This window comes from Falco cherrug, chromosome 1 (genome assembly GCF_023634085.1).
Source record: "Falco cherrug isolate bFalChe1 chromosome 1, bFalChe1.pri, whole genome shotgun sequence".
Classification (NCBI taxonomy): Eukaryota; Metazoa; Chordata; class Aves; order Falconiformes; family Falconidae; genus Falco; species Falco cherrug.
The window spans coordinates 13196893-13219631 of record NC_073697.1 but is presented as its reverse complement, the minus strand read 5'-3'; the positions used below and the strand labels follow the sequence as shown (position 1 = coordinate 13219631).

General features: G+C 36.8%; 1 protein-coding gene across 5 annotated transcripts in view; it reads right to left on the bottom strand.

Annotated features, from left to right (window-relative positions):
* IL15 (interleukin 15) overlaps window positions 1-22739 on the bottom strand; it is a 39055-nt gene that overhangs the window by 1829 nt on the left and 14487 nt on the right. For 3 of the 5 annotated variants that reach the window (XM_055709492.1, XM_055709477.1, XM_055709502.1), the window contains 3 exons: window positions 2709-2818; window positions 1358-1439; window positions 826-867 (listed from right to left, as the gene is read on the bottom strand). In XM_055709492.1, coding sequence (XP_055565467.1) covers window positions 826-867; window positions 1358-1439; window positions 2709-2818 — 234 coding nt within the window. Of the gene's footprint in view, window positions 1-825; window positions 868-1357; window positions 1440-2708; window positions 2819-5436; window positions 5536-22739 lie in introns of all 5 variants that reach the window. The other 2 variants (XM_055709488.1, XM_027807740.2) reach the window with 1 other exon arrangement.

Sequence of the window (22739 nt, the reverse complement as noted above, 5' to 3'; positions counted from 1 at the left end):
CAAGATTCATGTATTTTCAGTGTTTGGGACAGTCCTTGCATGAATGTTTAAGTTGTCAGGAAAGTAATGTCTCAGGAGCAGGATACTACCACAGCAATAAATCCAGCCAGTTCCACCAGGGCTACACCAAAGGCGACTGCTTGGAGTGGGGTACTGGCTGGATTAATTTTCTTGGTGGGACGCATGTATCCTATGGAGTGCAGACTGAGCTCCACAGCAACAGATTATGAAAAAGTCCCTTCAGGAATGCATTTAAGATGATCATATTTTACATAGGTATCTATGATTGCCTTAAGAATTAATTGACAAATTAACATAATTCATCCTTTGCAGGATCTAATTCCTTGAGAGTACATAGGGATACATAGGTACATAGGCTACGCTAAGGAGTGGCAAAAGCAGAGAAATGCACAAGTAGATGCTGACAGTTACTCTCCATATTCCACCTCTCCGGTATTTTATGCCATTAAATAGCTCATGGTGTTAAACAAATTACTTTGGAAGTATTTTCTTTGTTGTTCTTTTCCTCCCTCAAATTACAAACAAATACCAACAGTATTTTAGCAGTGTTTAATAAATTAATTTTGGATCATCCTTTTAAATTGAATTATTTTAATAGCAGATGATTCAATAAAAAGAATTAATACCTGCTTACAAAATTTATCGTAAGTACTTTAACTAACAAAACTGTTCCTTCCAAGGCAAATTATTTGATTTCTGAAACTTTTCTCAATTTAGACCAAGGCTGACTTAGGAGAAAGCTGCTAGTGAAGAAATGAAGCTATCGTATTAGACCAGTTGTGGCCAAATTTCAAGTTTACTTACATCCTCATCTGTGTTTGCAGTATATAAACTGACATCAATGTCCTAAAAGAAAACAGGAGTTAGAATTATGAACATTAACTAACAGATGTAGAGATAATAAAGCTAACTCTGCAAAACATGGATTAGCTCCAAATTTAAAGGCCCAATCCATCCAGGTACAGGGAGCCAGCAAGTCAAAGGATCTTAAAGTAACCCAGTAACCTGCAGGATGGGCTTCACTGTGAGGAGGACTCAACAGAATCAAATCCTACAATACTTTCTCTGAAGGAGCTAACTCCCAAGCCCACTGCCCATTTTCTTATGAAAAGTGAGAAAGAAAATAGTATGTAATTCTAGAGTCTGCAGTATTTGGTCAACTCCAATTCCCTTTAACCTCCTATTCCTTTGCTTCCACCCATGAAACAGCATTATACAAACACCATTCCTTTTCCTTCTCCCTGTCACTGACACTTCTTAACTGAGTACAGTGTTAAATATTTAATTATGTCAGCTCCTATGATGATAAGAAATGAAGACTTTTTTATTAACTTACTTTGGATGTCTTGATCTGCTCCAAATCTTTCAGAACTTCTGCCCACTTGCACTGACCTGCTGCTGTCTTTGGTACAGAAGCACTAGAACAGAAGAAAACAAGAGACCATTAGGCTAAACACTAGGTATACACAATGTTTGTGCTGGAAGAAGAGTCAGAGATCATTAAGAAATTATAGGTACATTGCTTACATGTATACAAATATATGGTAAATGTGTGGGGCAAATATATTTGACAAATTATAAAATCACACAGATAAATATAATATAGATCATATAGATAAAAGCTATCTCAGAGTCACACACTGTATAAACAGTCAATGTGGTTTTTAAAAGGCCAGTTTTGTAGAAAGTAATGCAAGAGAAAGGTTAAACTACTTAATGTAAAATACCTACAATTCTTTTAAAGTGTACAAAAAATCACAAATTTCAAAGTCTCTTATATGAAAAATCCACCCACCCACCCACCCACCCCCACTACTATGGAATTTCTGCCTTAAGCCCTGTAGAAATGTAAATTTTTGTGTACCAGGAAAGCTTCCTCCTGCTACGTATAAGATTTTGCACAAAGTGAACCACTAAAGGGTGGAAGGGAGATTTCTGTCTCCTTGGAAGATTTTTGGAATGTGAATTGCAGTTTTAATGTATCCCCACTTGGATCCCTAATTTGGATGCCTTTCAATACTGCTGTACTATAAATAATACACAACAGTGTAGGGAAAGACAGACCAATTGTTTTGGGAAGTTGGTTTGAAACAAGCAGTTGTTAAACTTTAAAACCTTAACCAAAGGCTCAAAAATTACAAGATTGGAAAAGGAAAATAAATGGGGTTTATAACAAGACTCAGAGGACACTTACCATGTTTTTGCCAGGGAGAGAGAGAAGAAATGTCAGACCTTAGCAAAGAGATTTGATTGAAGGGGCACAAGGAGAAAACAACTAGGGCATGCAGGCCCTTGAAGCATGGCCAGTTTTCTAAGACAGGAAACTGGAGTGAGAATGGAAGGAGGCATCTCATATACATAACTCAGCATATGTACTTAAAAATGCTCGCATGTGGCAGTTTTTTCATTGCAAAGACGTATGGCAATCGATGGAGGTCTTTAAATGCCACAATTCCAACAACTTGAGGGTTACCACAGCAATTAGGGCCAGGATGCAATCTTGACCGTACTGAGCCTCGCCAAAGACAGAATAAAGTAAGGGATAGTGGCCTATGAAGCAATGCAGGACTGCATGTCATGGCAGGAGAGGATCCACTCTCTAAAGTGACTTGAGGCAAGTAACAGCTGTAATAGTAAAAATAAATAATGTGCATTTACTGTCTAATTAACATAGACTTTGTATTTACCATAGGAAGAAGATGATTAGTCCCATCTCATTCTTTAAAAGGCCAAAGAAATGGCAGTTCAGAAGAAGACACAGCTGATATTGCAGGCAAACACTTTTCAGGTGTGTTTTCTGAAAGACATAACCAAGACGATAACTTATCACAATCTGATTTCACAGAATTTTGCTTTAGTACTGACTTAATTAACCAATTTGACAAGGCATCCAATCAAGACAAGACTACCTGTTGTGTGTAGATTGAAAGACCAGCTGATTTGAAGCTTGCAGAAATATATAATCACTTTACAAAACAGTTGGTAGAAAATCAGATGCTGAAGACATGCTACAAAAATGTGAACTTACCCGGGCCTCTCTATTTATTTATTTGTTCATACTGCAGACTGCAATTTAATGCAGGGACAATATTAAAGAACTTTTGTTTTGTTTTCCATCCTGGAGGTCTTTCCCCTGGCTATCTATCCAAATTCTATGAATTACCTACAATGATAATATTACCTACAATATTGTGGTTGCATATATATGAAATTCTGCACTGAATACATCAAACGCTATAGTTATGTGTATAGAACTTAATTATAATACTTAGATATATTTATACTTTTTTTTACATAGACTATGTACATCTAATAGTGGGAAATTATGCATTTAAGAATTCTGTCAGTGGAGTCTGGCAATTAGAAATACAGAGGAAGTGTGGGTTGTGAGCTATGCATTGACCATCAGCAAACATTTCACTGTGCACAGCCTGGGCACCTTTGTTTGAAAGGCACAAGCCCTTTCATTTGAGCCCATACAGTTCCTTCACAGAGCTAGGTTAATTATCTGCAACTGTGCTTTTGATCAAAGATTTTATTTCTTACCATATGTACAACACTTTTATATTAACTGACCTAAGCAATGCTTCATTACTAGTGATTTATTTACATACTAACTTGCAAGTGAATATTTAAAAATGGACCAGAGAACGTAATAAAGCTGTGCAGTGGTAGAAGTATCAAAATGGGAGGTCAATCCATACCTTGTCATGTTTACAGGTTTAACTTCCTGAAAGCCACCTTATTAAAGTATCTACTGGCAAAGCCAGGACATTAATACTTACATGTGTCACACGAAGAGTATTTGTAACAAATATTTGTTACTTTTTTAAATAGGAAATGTTTTAACTGCATTGCAATTTGTTTCCAAAACCCACAGATACAGCTGAAATAGCATAATAACCTGATCACTACATAAATTTCCACACTCAATAATGGAAAGCAGTGCCAGATCTTTTATCACCTGTGGGTGTCCAAAACCTGTTAAAAAAGAAGTATGTAAATTAATGATAAATAGATAATCTAAATTATGGTAAGGCCAGAGCAAGTAATACCTCTTCCATCTTCTGAACTATTTCAGAATGGAACATGCTGTGTTATTGTTACCCAAAGTATGTCTAAAACCAAGGTGGTACCTGTTACTGTCTCCACCACAAATGGAAATTGAAAATATGTGAGTATTAAAACCAAAATATTAAGAATATATAAATATATGTATTTTCCAAACATGCAAGAATGTAATGGAAATATTAACTGCTTGGTTATGGTCAAAATTGCTAAATCATTTTCTTATTGTATGACAGAAAGGCTGTAACATTTCCACAGTGATCTGAAATTTGTCATGGTGTTGGTTTTGTTGTTTTTTAAATCTACATACTAATTGTTTTGATTTGGTTTGCCAGTCTTTAGAAAATATCCTAGTTTGGGGTTGGTTTGTTTGTGGTTTTTTTTTAAATTGAAGTTCAAAAGTAGCCTTATGGGAAAATTCAAGGTACATTTAAAGAAATGTAAAATCTGATTTGTTGGATACAGCTGAAAAAAACAGATTTCAGTCCCATGTCAATTTTTTTAAATTTGTTTTAACAAAATTATGTAAAATGTATTAGAAACATTTTGTAATAGGTGAACATTTTGATCATTTTACAAGCCAGTGTTTATCAAACAAGATGAGATGGCTACAAATGAAAATATGAAAGACTTATGTTGAGTCCTAAGAACTTACTAGCTTTGTGTTTCATAATTAGTATTATTAAAAACCTGATTTGAGAAGGAGTTTCAGTCCAACTGCATTGTCAAATTTATGCTGTAGACCAAAGTGTTCAAGGTAAGGAAAATAATACATTATAGTACCTAATGAATAATGGGGCAGGGTTATCATTAGCTTGTCATTTGTTTTCTTTTTTAAATAATTGTTCACTGTGGTGACAATGGATCACTGTGTTCTTTATGATTAGTGTAGTTGCCTTGATTTTTGTTTTCTTAAGTATGCTAGGTAACTATTTTATTGTAATGAAATAATCATTGTTAATTTAAAATAAATCTTAGCCTGTAGAAGTAATGGAGAACTTGTACTGATTGTGAAATGTATTAAAAATACACTACATGCACACTCTGAAGGATATTCCATTTGTTTATAGAGAAGGAAGTTCTTAACTTCAATTAGATCACCTAACACATTCCTTTCAATAATTCAGGGCCATTTTCTACTTGAATTTCTTTATTATTTCATCCAAACTATTATGCAACAACACAAGGATTGTTAGCTTACTTACATGCTTGACAAATTGTTCTCCTGCCTTGAACACACATTGCTGTAACGTAAGAATTTTCTTTGCCTAGTGTCAGTTATTCATTTCTTACTCTGTTTAATCATTACCAATTCCTCTCTGTCTTTGTTATGTCTCTGATACTTACTCTGGTTTTATGGAAGCTTGAACATTGGACAAGGGAGCAGCTCATATTTAGATATATAAATATTTTTATCTGTAGCTTGCATCCTGATAATCTGCAACTCTAGGTTAAGGATTAAAGCCTTTGTAAGTGAATATATGTTATACCAAAATGCCATTAAGAGTTATGATATACACAATAATCTGTTTAGAAAAGGAATGTTGTTTTTTTATAATGAAGTTAAAATGAAGCACTTTAAGAACAGTTACCACTGAGTAAAATCTAAGCCACAGTGGAACTGCTTTCTCTTTAAAGAAGCAAATGTATAAGCAAATGACAAAACTTTTCTTTAACAAGACAGAAAAAATCGCTGATTTTGCTGTTTTGGCTGTCATAGAAACTATAATCTAACTTAGTCAAAAAGAAGTATTCATAACACTTTACAATATTCAAGTTATATCTGAAGGAAAGTACAGAAAGGTAAAATTACATGTCTGTGCCTCTATATGATATATCTAAATTTCTTTCTTAAAAGTTGCTTATAAATTTCTCAGTGAATCCTTGAGATGTGAGAGTCATAAGAAAGTTTAGTTCCTGTGCAAGGTGGTGTTGTTATCTATAAAGGTCCAGTATTTTTATTGCTTATTTTGAACTGTATTTTTCTTCTCAGGGAATTTAGATCCTGAACGAACAACTCCTTGACCACCTCTTGTTTATATGTGCATACGCTTTCGATACTGTTCTTCAGCCTAAAAAAGCTCGTTCCCTCATTGGGATCCCTGTGGTGAGTAAGTAGACAGCAGCCTTTTCTCAGCCTCCATTTTGCTAGACTGTTGTTGTAGGCCTGGTCCAGACGGAACTGATGTTCTTCATAGTAGCTGGTATGGTGCTACATTTTAGCTCGGTGAACAAAACACTGTTGCAAACTCACCAGTGTTTTAGCTATTGCTGCACAGTGCTTGCAAGTCCTTCTCTTTTCCTCACTCTGCTCTCCCCTACCACCCGCAGCGCGTGGGCTGGGGGTGCAGAAGAGGTTGAGGGGTGACACGGCCAGGACCGCTGACCCAAACTGAGCGAAGAGATACATCATACCATAGAACATCATGCAGTGTTAGAAGGATGGGGTGGGGTGGGGGGAGTTTTTCAAAGCTAACCATTGCTCAGGGACTGGCTGGGCATCGGAGACTGGCTGGGCATTGGTCTGCTGGTGGGAGGTGATGAGTGACTGCTTTTTCATTACTAGGGGGTTTTTTTTCAGTTTTTTTCTTTACTTACTAAACTGCCTTTATCTCAATCCCTGAGTTTTTTCTGACTTCCACCCCCCCAGTTCTCTCTCCCGTCTGTCTGAGGTGGGGAGTGAGCACACTACTGGGTGGCAGCTTAGCTACCAGCTGGGGTCAACCCACTACAACTATACAGTGCCACCTCTGGAAGCCTCCATTTCTGTGATGTTCCTCACAATGCTCATCTGCTTCACTGCTCTTGAAAGCAAGTGACCAGAAGCATATAACATACTGATATGTCATGAAGGATTTAGAAACTGGTGCTAATATTTTCACTTTCCACAGCAAACAGGGAACTCCCTAGTGCCAGTGCTTTCTCCATGACCGTATCACACTGGTGGCTCATACTTCAGTATGAGTTCCCCTCATTCCCCAGAAGTTCCCCTTCCAAAACTTTATGTCCAGTTCTTTCATAATCCTGGAGTTCCCTTAATTCCCCAAAAGTTCCCCTTCCAGAACTTTATGTCCAGTTCTTTCAGAATCCTGGAATGTCTGAAGAATCTTTCACTATTTGTGCATACACACACACACACACTCATCTGCCCCCCGAAAAACACACCAACACACCAACAAAAAAAAAAACCCAAAAACCCCCAAAAAAACCAACCAAAGTCTAACTTGCTTAATTTTTGGCAACTCTCAATTTTTCCCAAACTTCTTGACCTCTCAAACACATCTTTTTTCTTAATCAGTCCTTTCTCCCTTTGCCTGTGGGCTTTCTGGCTAGTCTCAATGGTGCTGACAGGTGTCACTAGTCTTTCCATTCCTTACTCCTGTAAGCAAATCATCCTCCTCAGACTGTTGTCTCTTGTAACAACCTGTATTCCATTTTTGTTCATCTTCAGTTTCTTGGTTTCCCTCTCTTTTCTATGTGTATGAAGTGTTGCTCTTATTTGTTGCCACACAAAATTTTTGTTTCTGCCCATTTCTCGTCTTCATTCTCTAGAGCATTAGACCTCTTCTTGCACATTATTTATCCTGTTTTGCTCAGTCTCTACTTCTACCCTGCTCTACAGATGTGTCCTCAACACTTTCTCTTTGACTTCTTGTGCAACAAAGGGCACAATCTTCTTCTCTCTGTTACTGCTACAAATTTCCCTCTAAAATTGTACCATCAGCTCCACCTCTCTCTAGTCCTTGGACATTTTATTGAGCAACGTCTCAGGCATAGGGTGTTTTTTCAGATCCATATTCAAGTACTGTCTACATCATGCAGAGCTGAGCTCTACACCCGTTCATTTGCATTGTTTCTGCAATTCTTCTTCAGTGTCTTGTTGTCACAGTAATTATAGCCTCCTTTAGAGAACTCTGCCTCCTCCCCCGGCAAAATCCCATCCTGTGGCTCTTTTTCTGCTGTTCTCTGTTGGCTACATAAATTGTTCTGTCCTCCTGTGCTAGGGCAATCCCTTTCAAAGGGACAAAGTGCCAAGTAGCTGTACAACTAGAGTGCAGCATCTACTTAAGGTTGTGTATTGTGCATAATATTTGAGCTCATTCTCTATGCTTAGAAGCATAGAGAGCATTTTTAATGTCAGAATCTATAAGACTGGGAAGAAAATCAGATGGTTTTCCTATTTGTACCCTAGTCTTGTAAAAAAAAGAGGCTTGCTTTTTTTTTTTTTTAAGATTTTTTTTTCCCGAGCAAAGCCATTGAGAGTAAAGATTTCATAAACTAATGGAAGCAACTAAAAAAGGAATGGAGCCCATAAAGAAAGCAATACTTCTGAACTAGATAGATGTTTCAGTATCAAGCCCTTAAATAGGTAATTCTGAAATCAAATTTTCATGGATCTTGAGTAAGTTTTAGGGGAAAGACGTGTTCTTAATGCCTTGTTATGGAGTAAATGCTGGAAAACACTGCAAGTCAAAGGAGTGGGCTCACTAAAGGATCTCTCTTCTCTTTTATTCCTAAGTTCACCTAGGCAGTTTTAAGGGAAAAAACAAAGGAAAACAAACAAACAAAATCCCCAATTATGAATTATTATTAGAACGTATTTATTCTGATGGGATAGAATTCAGCGATAAAAACAGAGAACCACATTAATGTGCTCCTGAAACTATAAGAAATTCTGTAGCAGATGCTACCTATATCTACACCTTGAGAGTAACTTCATTTGTGTGTTATCAACATCAACAGAAAGTAATATTTTCCTATGAAGGGATCTAGTACTAGGGTCTTAAATCCCTTCCCAATTTCTACAGACTAGTCCCATCTATTGAAGGAACATATTTTACAGCTCTGGTAAGTTCTGTTCTGAACACTATTTGATGCAGCAATCATTAAAAAGTTGCTTCTTTGCTATCACAGTGCCTGAATCTATTATGATTCCACAGCCATTTTAGTTCTTCTTCTCCCTTCTTATCCATCTTCACATAGAAACCTAGGAAATCAGCCCTCAAGCTCCACCAGGTGTTACCAGCAGCTCTCCTCCCCAAGGTTTGAAGGCAGAGAGCGAGCTTTCCACTTTTCTGTCTAGCTTGTACTTACTGATCCAGGAAGGAAGTCAGTGGAATTACTGAGTGTTAAAATCACATGCTTGAATGCTTGTCTGGATGAGAGTCAAACCATGCCTCATATTGTTATGTCTTCAAGCCTTTATTTCACAAAGCTAAAGTACTTTCATAGAAGCTTTGTATATAGCTAGTTAGGCAGGCTAAAGCATTTTTGCAGCTGCCATTTTAAAACTGGGCACTCTTTAAATATTACTCCTATTCATTTACTTCCCTTTGACCCCCGTCCCCCCAAGAACTATAGCTTTCCTTGTTTTTATTGTATAGTGGCTCTCCTATGGAGTACTACCCTAACTGGTTTATTCAGCTCATGAGTAGCACTTACCTTCAAAAGAGTATTTTCATTAATCAGTATGGAAGGAAACTCTTGCAGTTCTTGGTTTGCTTAAATACTTGTTGATTTGATTTTGACAGTCATCCAGTAGGACCTTCCTCTCCTATATGCTCTTACTAATTGGCATTTATGCCAGAAGTTTGCAATGCCTGTTGGAAAATTTTGCTAAAAGGTCACAGAGTCAGAGTCATTGCTGTTCCACTCAATACCTTAAACATCAGAATTTGAAATGTAAGAAGTTAAATATTTCCTTTGACCTTTTTTTGCAAAACATACTTGAGGCCTGGGGCTCATACCATTGCCTTATAGAGATGTGTCCTATACTTGGCTATAGGCCTGAGAGGAAGTTTGTCCTCGGTGCAAAGAATGATTTTACATGCTTCCGAGGAACCTTACAGTCACAGTAGCAGTGAAACCTAACAGAAGTGCTGCAGTATTTAGGGATAAATATTACTAGGTGAATATAAGTGTGAACATTATAAAATAAGAGCTTTCTTTCTAGTCTGTCTGCTTTCACTAATTTGTCAGAATCTCAGAACAACGCATACTCCATGGCCACAAGCCTCTTCCATTAATAGTTCTGCTTGAAATAGGGGTGCCAGGTCCCTATTTACATGATTGAGAGACAAGGACATCAAACATGTTGCTTAACTCCATACGTTAGACTTACCCTTGCCTGCCAATTCTCTCTCAAGTATTTTTTGTTGCTGGCAAAATCTAGCCAGAAAAGAAAGCTAAGAAAAGAATACATGCTTCTTTCTTTTTACATCCTTCCATGTAATGTCAGTCTTTCAAGGTATCAATCATTTATTGAATTATGAAGGATCAACTTAATGTTGTCCCGATGCAAACATATATGACGCTAATGCTAGGTGTGCTTTACAAACACTGTAATTGATAAATAGAGAAGCCCCAAGTTTTAGTAATGGCAAAATCAGTGGTTTAAATGCATAGTCAGTAAAGTAAAGAGGAGGTACACAGCAAAAAACTTCATTTGTAGGTCACAAATGGTTAGCTTTGACCATTTATCCCCAAACAGCCCGCCTCAGGATGCAATATGCAATAATTAGTGAAAAGGCCTTTCAGAGTCTACTCTCCTGGATTAGTAAGCAGTTGAATCACAGGAGATTCAAAATGTAAAGGACATTGATAAAACACACAAAAAAAGAGCCAGAACTAGTCAGCACTGAAGATTTTTTAGCAAAATGTGTCCTGATCTATATATGCTGTCAGGCACTCTCTGTAAATATTAATTGTAACTTTTTTTTTTCTTTTTTTTCTTTTTTTTTCTTTTTTTTTTTTGCCATGGCAACAAGTACCCAACAGGGAACAAAAATACATTTAGGGATAAAATCTCTGTGCCTTTAGGGGTAGGTCTTTATCATCTAGAATAGTGCCATACACAAAAATTTGAACAGTAAAAAATATAAAGGATGTCATACTGATGCATAAAAGTTGGAAATCCTGAGACCAGAAAATAGTTATCACAGAAGCTACTGCTGGACAAGTAACATCTCAGCCTTAGCAAAACACTTAGCCCTGAGATTGTGAATAGTATCATATGCTAATAAAGCTCCTTAACACACTTTTAGTAGATAGAAGACTAAAAATAGCAAATGCAGTTCTCAAAATGGTAAAGGCAGTATTTTCAGAACTTTTTCAAAAAAGGAAAATTATAATCTATAACCCTCTCTTACAGCGATACTTTCACTGGAATTTCCTGGATCTTGAAGTAAACAGGCAGGATGTAGTTTGAAATACTCTACTTTTTCTTAAATCCTAATGTGTGTCAATTGCCACAGCTTTACTGAAGCCAATGAAGTTATTTCCATTTCCAGAGTTGCTGAGAATTTGACCAAAATGTTACACTGGGAAGAACAGATTTATTGAACAACAGAGGAAAGCAGCACACAAACCTCCAAAAGAAATACTGTAAATAGATCAATAGGCAGAAAAAAACTAGTATCAGGATTCAAAGAAAGAAGAACAAAATATCTCTACTATAGATTTGTTTAATATTTCTGCACAGGAAAGAAACAAATTTGGAAAGGAAATTATTTCTGCTTTATATTACTCTAAATCACTTACAAATAACAATGCAGTAAGACTTACAGCAACTGAATAATCATCCTTAGTTTCTTGCCTTAGGATGCAGGAAAATTGATTATTGGAATTGCTCTACAGAAGCCTCCCCCTTTCGTGTAAATTTTGAATGTGGTTTTGTGGAATGTAATGAATTATGAGATTGCACACAGAACCACTTTTTCAATATGTGTGCAAGTGGTGCATGCAATACAGTAGTTCTCATTTAAGGTTTCTTCAATTTGTATGAGTGATAGTTTTCCTTCATTTCTTGGCAGCCAAACCCAGAATGTATAGAGGAATGGAAGAGTGTGTGCAAACTAATGAGAGCTGAAGCAATACTAAATTATATTAAGCTGGTTTCTGTATCATAGCTCTTAAAAAAGAATAAATGGTAGTCATAGTCCTTAACAGTGTAGCACAGCACTCACCCAGAAAACCAAATTTTCTTTCAGACAGGGTAAGATGAGTCTACTAGTGAGTACATTCATTTAGACAAGTGTTTTTAAAAAGATTGAAAAAACGACTTCACAGGGATGTTAAAGCAGTTGTGTATAAAATAATTGGCAATACTGTGAAGCACAAACAAATCCCTGGGTGCCTTTATATAATAAATGTGTGTGGAACAATATTATTGAAAAGAAGTAAACTTTTGGATCAAATTACAGGTTTGCACTCTGGGATTGCTTACTTCATTGATTTAACATACAAAATGTTTAAGCCAAAAGCAACTCGCTTTGTTGATAGTAATTGAGTGATAACAAATGTTTCCGATATGCTCATACAAGCATATATTATATATATATGTGTGTGTGTGTGTGTGTATAAACTGTAAAGAGATTAAATACACATTGTAAGTTTAACCTATGACCACATGGCAAAAGGTCAATCAATTCTATTAAATTAATATATATGTATTTATATTATTTACAGAATTATGATTTGTCTTGCTAAGTAAAAGAAACATTTTGGGAGATAATGTAGCCTGCCAGAAAAATTAATATTTCTTACAAACTGGAAAGCCACATCTTCAGATCAACATCAATCAAATAAAAAAAACCCCAAATTAGACTTATTTTCAAAATGGACTGCTTTCAGCAGCTCTCACTGAAATAAATGCCTGTTTCAGCTGTAGGTAACTAATTTACTAAACGTGCCACATCCACCTTGTGGGAAGACGTAAGAGGCATAATTTTCCCCATAGTCTTCTTTTCAGGCAAGTTTTTTCATCACTGTTGAATGGTAAAGCTAGAAATTAGTTCTATGACATCCTAAGCAAGGACTGATAGTGTTTGATCTGCCTCACAATCACAGTCTCTCTTTTTTAAGGAAAAAAAATTACCAAAAGTATTAATAACTGTGTGTCATACTGTTTGCCTGAAGAGTACTAGGTTTGCTGAAGGCAATATAGCCCTGCAGTCTTATATAGGCTTTTCTTTGCTCTCCCACCAGCTAACTGCTTGCTTGTCACCAGAGGAAGGTATCTATTTGTCCTGAACGGGAGCATAACATTGCAAACTGATTTACTTTGTTGTCCTTCTAAGAACAACTAACCAAGTTTGGTTTTGGCAGATGTTCATCCAAACGCCATGTAAGGTCCACATGGTTGGTAAAGTTAGAATCAAATTTAGAAGTCACCAAAAATATGGCCATTCTCATAAAGCCTGGCACCCTCTGGTCTTAAAACCAAAATAGGCGTCGTGCATACTGCACAAAAAGATACGCAGCAGAATGCAACTGAAATGAAATCAGTGGGGAAAATTCATATCAATTATCACAGATGAGTCCCAAGCAGCCACCTGCCTTATGAAACTTTTGTGACTAAATGTTTGAAGCTTAGCTTTATATTGAAGTCTTAGGATTGCACTCTCTGTGACTCATGCTACTAATAATAAATCTCTGGGCATTTCAGTGTGAGCCCCCTAGAGGCCAAGGAACCAGCTGACTGTCCAAATAAGCATTCCTCTTCGGTTGTTTTTGAAAACTTAACTGATAGCACTGGGGGCCTGTTTTCACATGGGAAAAAAAATCAGAACAAAAGGAGGTTGTGTTACACCTGTCTCAGGTCAGAATGAACAAACCGACACATTCTTCCTACTTAGCGACTCGGAAACCAAAACACAAAGTTGTCATCAATGCAAACGCTTATTCTAAGAACAAAAATAAGCATGATAGGCTCTTTCCCCAATGTTCCTAGTGCCCTCTCCGTAAGATGTGCGAACTGGATAATCAGCTTTAGCTGAGAGTATGGTTGAAATGTGCATGCTGTAGAATTTTACACTTTCCCTAAAATCAGGAATTTTGAGATTTGCAATTGAGCTCACTGACTTTTTTCTCCAGCTCTCTTCTTTAGAAGTTGAACTTCTGAACTACTGAACTTGACTCCTCCTCCTGAGAACACACACCTAGAAGTTTTCAACACTTCTGCAAGAACAGGTCCAGCACCATTTCAGTTCCAAAACCCAAATCTTCTTCTTGGGTTTTTTTTTTTCCCAAATTTCACATCTGTTTGATTTTTCCAAAATGAATGATTCCTTCCTGCCACTTTACAGTACCCCTGTTGCATGCCATCTCAGAAAGTCTTGCAGATGAATTAGGCCAGATTTAACACTATTCCTTGTTTTACACTTTGACACTACTATCTTTGTCTTAGACCTATATAGGCAGCCAGTAACAGTTTTGCATCAGAGTAGCCATGCAAGAGTTGGCTTGTTGAAAACCTGTTTTATATTAAAGCTAATTTACACAGCTTCGGTACACTCAAAGGCCTGCAGAAAATCCTGTTGTAAGAAGTATGTCACACATAATGACTCTTCATTAGTCCCTGCTGGTCTTCAGGTAGTATGTACCTTATAGGAAAGTGATAACAGGCAGATGAGAAAGGGTTATACTCCTTACAATTAGGTACATGTCTCTGATAGGAATTAGGGAAGGACGTAGAATTTAGGAATAGCAGAGCTGACTGTAAGCAAAAGTCCTCTAGGTCTGCTGTTTCCAACCACAGCCAGTCGTGAATGCTAAGGGAAAAGTGTACTGATACCTCCCAGATACATTCTCCAGTCTCCAGCGAAGGAGAATGCATATAAAGCTTGGCAGATTCAGGGCTAGTATTTTCAAGTTTATAATTTCACTAGCCTTTTTTCCCAGCTCTTTATCAGAATATTTTCTTTTTAATGGATTTTTTAGAATTTTATGTAGCAGTTTCTTCTATGTAAATCTTTTTTTCAGCTTTCATTTCAAATTTTGACAGGCAATGTTAAGTTCTAAACTTAAAATATAAAGTTAAGTAATTTAAAAATGCAAAATGTTACATTCATAAGGACTCTTCATAATGTAATTTTCTAAAGAGTACTGCTTTTACAAGCATGTATAACCTAAGGGAGCATATCTTCAACGTCTTAAGTCAGCTTGAGTTTTCTAAAAGTCACGATGTCACTACCTTGGGTAAACATACATATTGTTTTCAGGCATTACCATGGAACAAATGCTGGTATTTACCCTTTTCCCAAAAACAAGTATTTCATTTCTTTGTCATTTCAATCTATTTATTTTTGTTTCAGTCCACCAGGCACTATGAGAACATTTTCATCATTTGCAGTAGCTATTCCAAAACTGAGCAACCTAGTTGAAAACAAGAAAACAAACTTTCTTCTCTCTTAGTCGCAAACTTTGAATTAAAAAATTCATGAAAGGGCTAGAATTTACTAATTCTAAATACTTGGGACAATGTACCGTACTTTCAAGATCACTTATGGCACCAAGGCAGGCACCTGTAGAATTCTTCAGAGCACACAGCAAAGTTTCATCCCATAGACCCAATTTTGTGGGCAGCTGAAGGGATGATAAATATCAGTTTATTCTATTAGCTTCAGTAAGAGTGAGGCATTTATACTACTCAAATGCCTAGCATATTTTTTCCAAAGGTGCTTCCCTGTCCTTCAGAAAATCTGAGGGATCCTGAGCAAAAAGAATAACCTATTATTTTGAGAATGCTCCTTTTTTCTTCTATATCAGAAATAGTTTAGCTACTCACATTTAACTCATACAAGACCAGATTCAAATAGTCTTTGAGCATGTTACTTCCATTCCTGTTTCTTTGGAATGAAGACTGACAAAAGCTGTAAGCCAAATACAAAACTAACTAGCAAGAAAAAAATCAATCATTCACAATCTTATATGATAAAAATACTGTAATGGTTAAAAATCTGCAAAATTGCTGAGAAATATGGCACATTATGGTTTATTCTGGTTAGAAATACTAAGTAGTACATTTAAAGTAAAGGTTTCTCTCATTTGCAAAACATTTTAATGGTTATGTGAACTAGAGAATATGACCCTTTCTTTAGAAAATAATTGAAGTATAAACAAAAATCAAAATTAAGATCCATGATTTAAATGAAGGGGGGTTTTGTCTGCTGATACTTAAGTCAGGACAAAACAGATGTCTTAAATTATCCTGAGATAGATGAGTCTGTCCCAGTTTTCAGATGCTGCCATATTTTTGATATGGTATGAGCACTGAACTGTTAGGAAAGGTACTGGCAAAAACCTTCAGATCCTAGAAAGCACAGAGGATCACTACTAGCCCTCCACCTTGCTGGATCACCTTACTGTTGAAAAGTCACTTTTACTAAGTGTAATACAGAGCTTGGGTTGGCCTTCTTGACATTTTTACATCAGTTCACTTTCAATGCTGTATCTTACTCAGAGTGGTAGTCAAATTATCTATTACCTTCTTGCCAAAAATTGTCATATGTGCACAGCACAGAAATTTGCATTATTGTCAAGTCACTCATCTTCAGCTGGTTGAAAACTACTAGAAAACTACTTTGTCCTCATTATAACCCATGTACCTTGGACTCACACATAGTTTAAAATGAGACATGAAATATTCATGTGTCATTTAAATTATGCAAAATAATCTACAGGCATCCATCAAATCTTATGAATCTGAGACATATTTTCAGTTACATGAGAGCAAGAGATAAGTGGAGGTTTTGTCCTTAAAAAAAAAAAAAAAAAAAAAAAAGGAAGACAGAAAAAAGAAGCAATTGTTTCAGAAGTAGAACATGAGAAGAGTTTTGCAAAGATTCCCTTGGAAAAAACAGTCTCACGTCTCACAGATACTTGAAGACTGAATGTATCAGTAGTGTTCATGCTCTAGATATTTCTATTGTATCATCATACACCTATAATAACGTAGAATCATAGAGTGGTTTGGGTTGGAAGAGACCTTAAAGACCACCTAGTTCCAACCCCCTGCCACGGGCAGGGACACCTCCCACCAGCCCAGGTTGCTCCCAGCCCCATCCAGCCTGGCCTTGAGCACTGCCAGGGATGGGGCACCCACAGCTGCTCTGGGCAGCCTGTGCCAGTGCCTCACTGCCCTCACAGCAAAGAATTTCTTCCTAATATCTAATCTAGATCTACCCTCTTTCAGTTTAAAGCCATTCCCCCTTGTCCTATCCCTACATGCCTTTGTAAAAAAGCCCTCTCCAGCTTTTTTGTAGGCCCCTTTAACTATTGAAAGGCCACTATAAGGTCTCCCTGGAACCTTCTCTTCTCCAGGCTGAACAACCCCAACTCTCTCAACCTGTCTTCATATGTTCAGGTAGTTAGATAATCCCTAACCAAGATAACAAAAGTTAGCAGTATAGGGGGTTTTGAGCACAATGCACAAATCACATGTGTTTTGAATATGTAATAAGGGAAGAGAGAGAGTAAGAAAGCCCATAAAGCTGCCTGGATTATAGGTATCCAACTGCTGAAGATTGTTTTCTCAAAGCTCAAGATAAATATGAATACTAGAAAGGAGAGCTACACCTTGTGTTCTGATCAGCTACAGAGAATGCAAATGGTGACAGCAGGTACCCATAACAATTTTCAACTGGGTTTATGCCCATGGGGAATTCAGAACCAGTGCATCATAGCTCATCACCATATAGGGTTTCTCTATATTCTCTCTAGCTCCCAGTTTCTTGCTTTTACCTGGTAAGGAAATGAAAGCAAATGGATTGATTTTAAACTCCTGGCTCCTACAGGAAGAAATGATAGCATCAGCCAAGGAATGCATATAAAATCAATGTCTGTGATGACCCAGCTGTGTTATATTCCCAAAACATTTTTGACTAATCAAGGCAGGTGTCTGTTCAGTTACAGAACAGATACAGTAGAAATCACATTCACAACAGAACATGGGGTAGGTTCCGCCTATGAAGATCATCTTCTAGCTCTTGGTGCTGTTTTCACATTTCCCAGCAACTGCTGAAGTCACAGTGCTGAACAAAGCCTCTAGAAGGTCCCCTTCATCCTCAAGCTGGTAATCAGAACTATTTTGTACTAAATTATTTCATAATAACTTACAGAGACAAGATAGATGTTTCAAGAGTCCTTCATTTGAAAATGAGACAAAAATCATGGAACTACAACAACTTCACTATGTTTTCCTTCAGAAATAACAAATTCCTCTCCTGATCCAAGGCACCTACAGCTGAGCTCTGAGTCATCTTCTTATACAGAGCTTGTTATTGAGAACAGTACTCAACTCTTCTATCTGCCTCCAGTCTTTGTCGGCTGCAGCTTGCACATCACTCTTCCTCCAACACATATGCATACTCTGTCTTTCTGGTTAGGGGAATAATCCCAATCCCCCTCATAAATCAGGATTGTGAGGGCAGACACGGGTCACGTCTCTCTCATCATGCGGTACTAAACCTTGATAGCTTCATTACATCCTGAAAACCTTTACAGTGAAAAATACCAGCCTTTATGAAAGGGTAGAGATATTCCTGAGATAAAGTCATCAATGAAAATGTCTCCCAAAATCAGGCCAAATTTAGTATCTTCACTGTATTTTCTTCAAGTTTTACCATACAAGTTAAATAAGGGTGTGTTCTGTGATAAACTTCTGCTTCAACTTTTACAGAAAATGCATGCTGGACTGACTCACTAAAGTCTTTTTGTTTTAATCTCAAAGTTAATCTACAGAGAATCTTCACAAAGGTACGTGTCTCTTTCTCTGAAATATTTTCCATATGAAATCATTAACTCCTTTATATTTGAATTCTACTTTTAGAAAGGGTGAATACAATAACAATTTAACAATGTAATTTAGCAGAAATAGAACCAAGCACTTTGATTCATGCACCAATCAAAATAGAAGAGCTTAATGCATCCCTTTAATAGTCTAAAACCTTGCAGTTTTTATAGAGCTGTGAGATCGATTTAGATATTTTCTAGTGATGTTTTGGGTCTCATATGAATTTTCTTCAACATATTCTGACCTTGTATCAGAATCTCAGTAACATATGAATGGTTTTGAAGTTTTTTGGAAAAAAAGAATTTGCCCATTCCTCCTAACCATCTCTGATGTGATGTGGCAGATGTACATTTTTCTACATTTCCTACCTGCTTTTAATTATCCTCCATGGGTCTGCTGGAGCTAAGCAGAAGTAAACAAAGCCAAGCACAGGAGATGAAAATCAATGGAAAAAAATACTGGGAAGCTTCAGCAGTTTTCCCAAAGCTGTGTTTTTTTAATTTAATTGTAATGATCTCCTAATGGTATGAATTTCTTGATTCATAGCATGTTCATATTCCTTTTGTTTTACAATTGCAAAGGATACTGATTAACATTCAGTCAGAGGATAAGCTCAGTTAAAGGATACTTATTGAGTAATTTCCAAATTGTGGTTACCATTTCACTAACAAAATTTCACTAATACGCAGCCAACTCTGTGTGACTTATTTTTGTCTTTTTTAAAGTAGTGCGAATAATAGGAATTAATTTCAATAATGTTATATGCTATTTAGTCACATGAATATCAGCACGATTACTATCAGGAAAAGATAATAGCATCACTGAAACAAACAGATTGTATTTGCCTGTTTGAACTCATTTTTTAGAAAAAAAAAAAAAGCAGAGATATCATCTGCATTTTCAAAAGACTGAAATTTTTTTGAGAACTCATACTTCATATTCATGCTATACTACTTTTTGTCTAATGGTAGCAACTGAAAACATCCACTAAGATGGAACCTAGTGTGCTATACTCTGAACTACATAGACCTGTAATTAATGATGATGTTTTCCAAAAGACCTTACAAAACACCTCAACAAGTCAGACAAAATGCAGAAAGGAAGGAGTTGTTCTGTCATTTTTATTGCCAGAGACACAATAATATTTCTTTAAAGGCCTCTGGTCACACACAGAAATTGTAGAGATTTCAGAAAGCGAACTGAATTCTTCTGAATGCCAGTGTGGATTTTCAGGTGAACAAGCATCCCACTCCTTAGAAGTCACATTAGTTTCTCCTCTGGGTTCAGACAGTGGAATTGTTCTTTGGAGGCTGGCAACTAATCCGAACACTTTGCAGTTAAAATCTCAGTAACACCTAGACTAGGTTTCAATGGCCTTGAGACACGGCATTGGTTTATTAGGCAGTATCATAGTACTAATGTCACAGACTAGAAGAGGCTTCTGGGAGTCCAATTCCTAGTTCTGAGACAAAACCAAATGCCGATGTCTTATTTATTTATTTATTTCAGAGATCTTTGCCTAGTACCTAACACTTCTAGAAAAGATTCTTCAATATTCTTAGGGAGCTCTTTGTCTCATAACACACGACAACTGCATATCACAGCTTAATTTCTTGCAGTAACAGCGTGTGGACTCTTGCTTCTCAAGATGGAAAAGGATATGAAAAAGAAGATTAAAAACTTCCAAGGACATCTAACTATCTGTTGCCTGTTGCCAGCATCTTCATAAGAACATCTGAAAGGTGAGCTGCTGGGAAGAATGAATAAGTAAAAGATACTGCTTAATTTGGATTATGCCTGACCTTGCTATTGCCTGAATCTATTGTTTTCTGCTTACTAAACAAAAATTTAGTCCTAATTTATTTGGCACTTTGAGGATTTTTTGATTAAAGACTGGTAGATAAAATGGCCAAAGTCAAACTCTTACAACCCAGAGAATGTACTCTTTTCTCCTGCTTCTTTCTGTGTCTGCCATTTCTTCAGACATCTTCTGTAATTTCCAAACCCTATCAGCTACCTCACTTGATGCTCCCAGGTGGCGGTGTGAGTGGGATTTGAAGAGCAGAGAGAAGAAAAAACATCTGTTGGGGCTCACTAAATATAAGAAAGATTAAGAAATATAATGTCGTATTTGCTGGTATAAGATATAGGACTTGAGGCTGACAAACAGGCTATACTGTGTGGTAGGATCATCTGTTGACTATTGTAAGGAGGGGACAATATTGAAAGCTGAGAAAAAGAGTCACGCGATATCCTCAATGAAAAACAACTCATATCCCAGATTTTCTTGTTTGAAAAAGGAACGGTAGCTGGGAAGGGGAAGCACAAATTATTTCTAATGAATTAAATAATGATATTAAGTGAAGTGAAAGGCAAATTCTAACTAACACAAATAAAGACAGGAAAAAATTACTTAAGTCTAAAGTGCCATAGCATACCCCTCAAATTACATGAAATATTTATCTGCAGATCAACAGCAGGTGAGATGAGAAGTATTGTGGGTGATTAATATGATTCAGGATCTCAAGTTTGACATATTCAACAAATTTCAAGAAAGACAAGGACCTACTAGAGAGGGTCTAGCAGAGGCTACGCAGATGATGAGGGGACTGGAGCACTTCCCTTAAGAGGAAAGGCTAGAGACACGGGCCTGTTTAGCCTGGAGGTGATCACCAGTAGAGCACAGCGACCAGACAAGGGGCAATGGGCACATTTGCCTTAACATATGCGCAGAAAGGCAAGTGGCAGAAAAAGAGGTGGAGTTGTCAGTGATTCATCATCTTGCAGCCTGAGTCAGGGAAAAACGTACAGCTGTTCTCAGCATACCATTAATTTTAGTCTGTAGGGCTTTTCTGGATTGGAATTTTAATCAGAATATTCTCCATCAGGACCAACCATTTCTGCAGTTACTCCAGCAGCTGTTTCTGGATGTTCCCATCTTTCTCAGTACTGTCTTCTGATGATTTGCTATGCCTCTCCCTTTTTTCATCTCCCTCCTTTCTTTACTTTGTTCTCAGTTTTATGTCAATGTAACTGTTTATATTAACAATTAATGTCAGTGAACTCTCTTACTCAGCAACCTCCTTAACCACCACTTAAGAGCATCACACAGCCCACAGGCTAGCACTGGACAGGGGCTAGTTCAGTGCATGCACAAGCACCCTTGAGTACACTAAGGATAAGTAATGATTTGTGAGCCTTTAGTATCTTCTTTTACTGCTTCTCCGTCAAGTTCCCAAGGACCAGCTACTCTATTTGAACTTTTTATGGTATCTTTTCTTCTAGCATAAAGGGATAACTCATACAAAGTGTCCAACAGACAGAGATTCAATTACTCAAAGTAATTTTCGTAATGAAAGGCTGATCTGATTTCTGGAAAACAGACTGGGAACCTTGGTTCCTAAATTTCTGATAATATTATAACTACCTGTCTGCTCTGCAGTGAGTGATACCACTTTGGGCTGATCTCTGGAAACTGTTCTGAAATTTCCAACATTATCAGGATATTGTCAGTTAACTTTTTTGTGCAGTGGTTTCTAAGATAGCATTTTATATAAATGGTCTTTCAAAAATAAGTGAGAAGATAGCTCAATGATGAAGGCATCATCCAGTTTAAATTTTTATTGATCACTAAAGATTTAAAGAAAAAAATATTTGCAAAACTACTGCAGAGTGCACAATAATATACTCTCAGCAGATGTTTTTTTCCTCATAGTAGACTATTCTACCATGATTTACTATTTTCAACTTATTGGCACCTTTTTTTTTCTTTTAATAGGCACAACATAGATGTTAATGGTTATATGTTACGTCTGTTTTTAGACACTAAGCTATATTGCAAAGGATGTTGTCTTTTTGTTTGTACGTTCACAGCTATATCATAAACTGTGTATACATATGAGAAACAGCATAAAATGATTAACTTAAGAGATGATCAAGTAACAGCATAAATGCCAGATGAATAAACTTGCACATACTTTTAAGAGGGGTAGTGGTACCATTGTATTTTAAAAGGTTCACTGGCTTTGGAAGCAAAAAGAATTGCTTCCAGAAGACATGAGACTTCTTTTAAGTTATC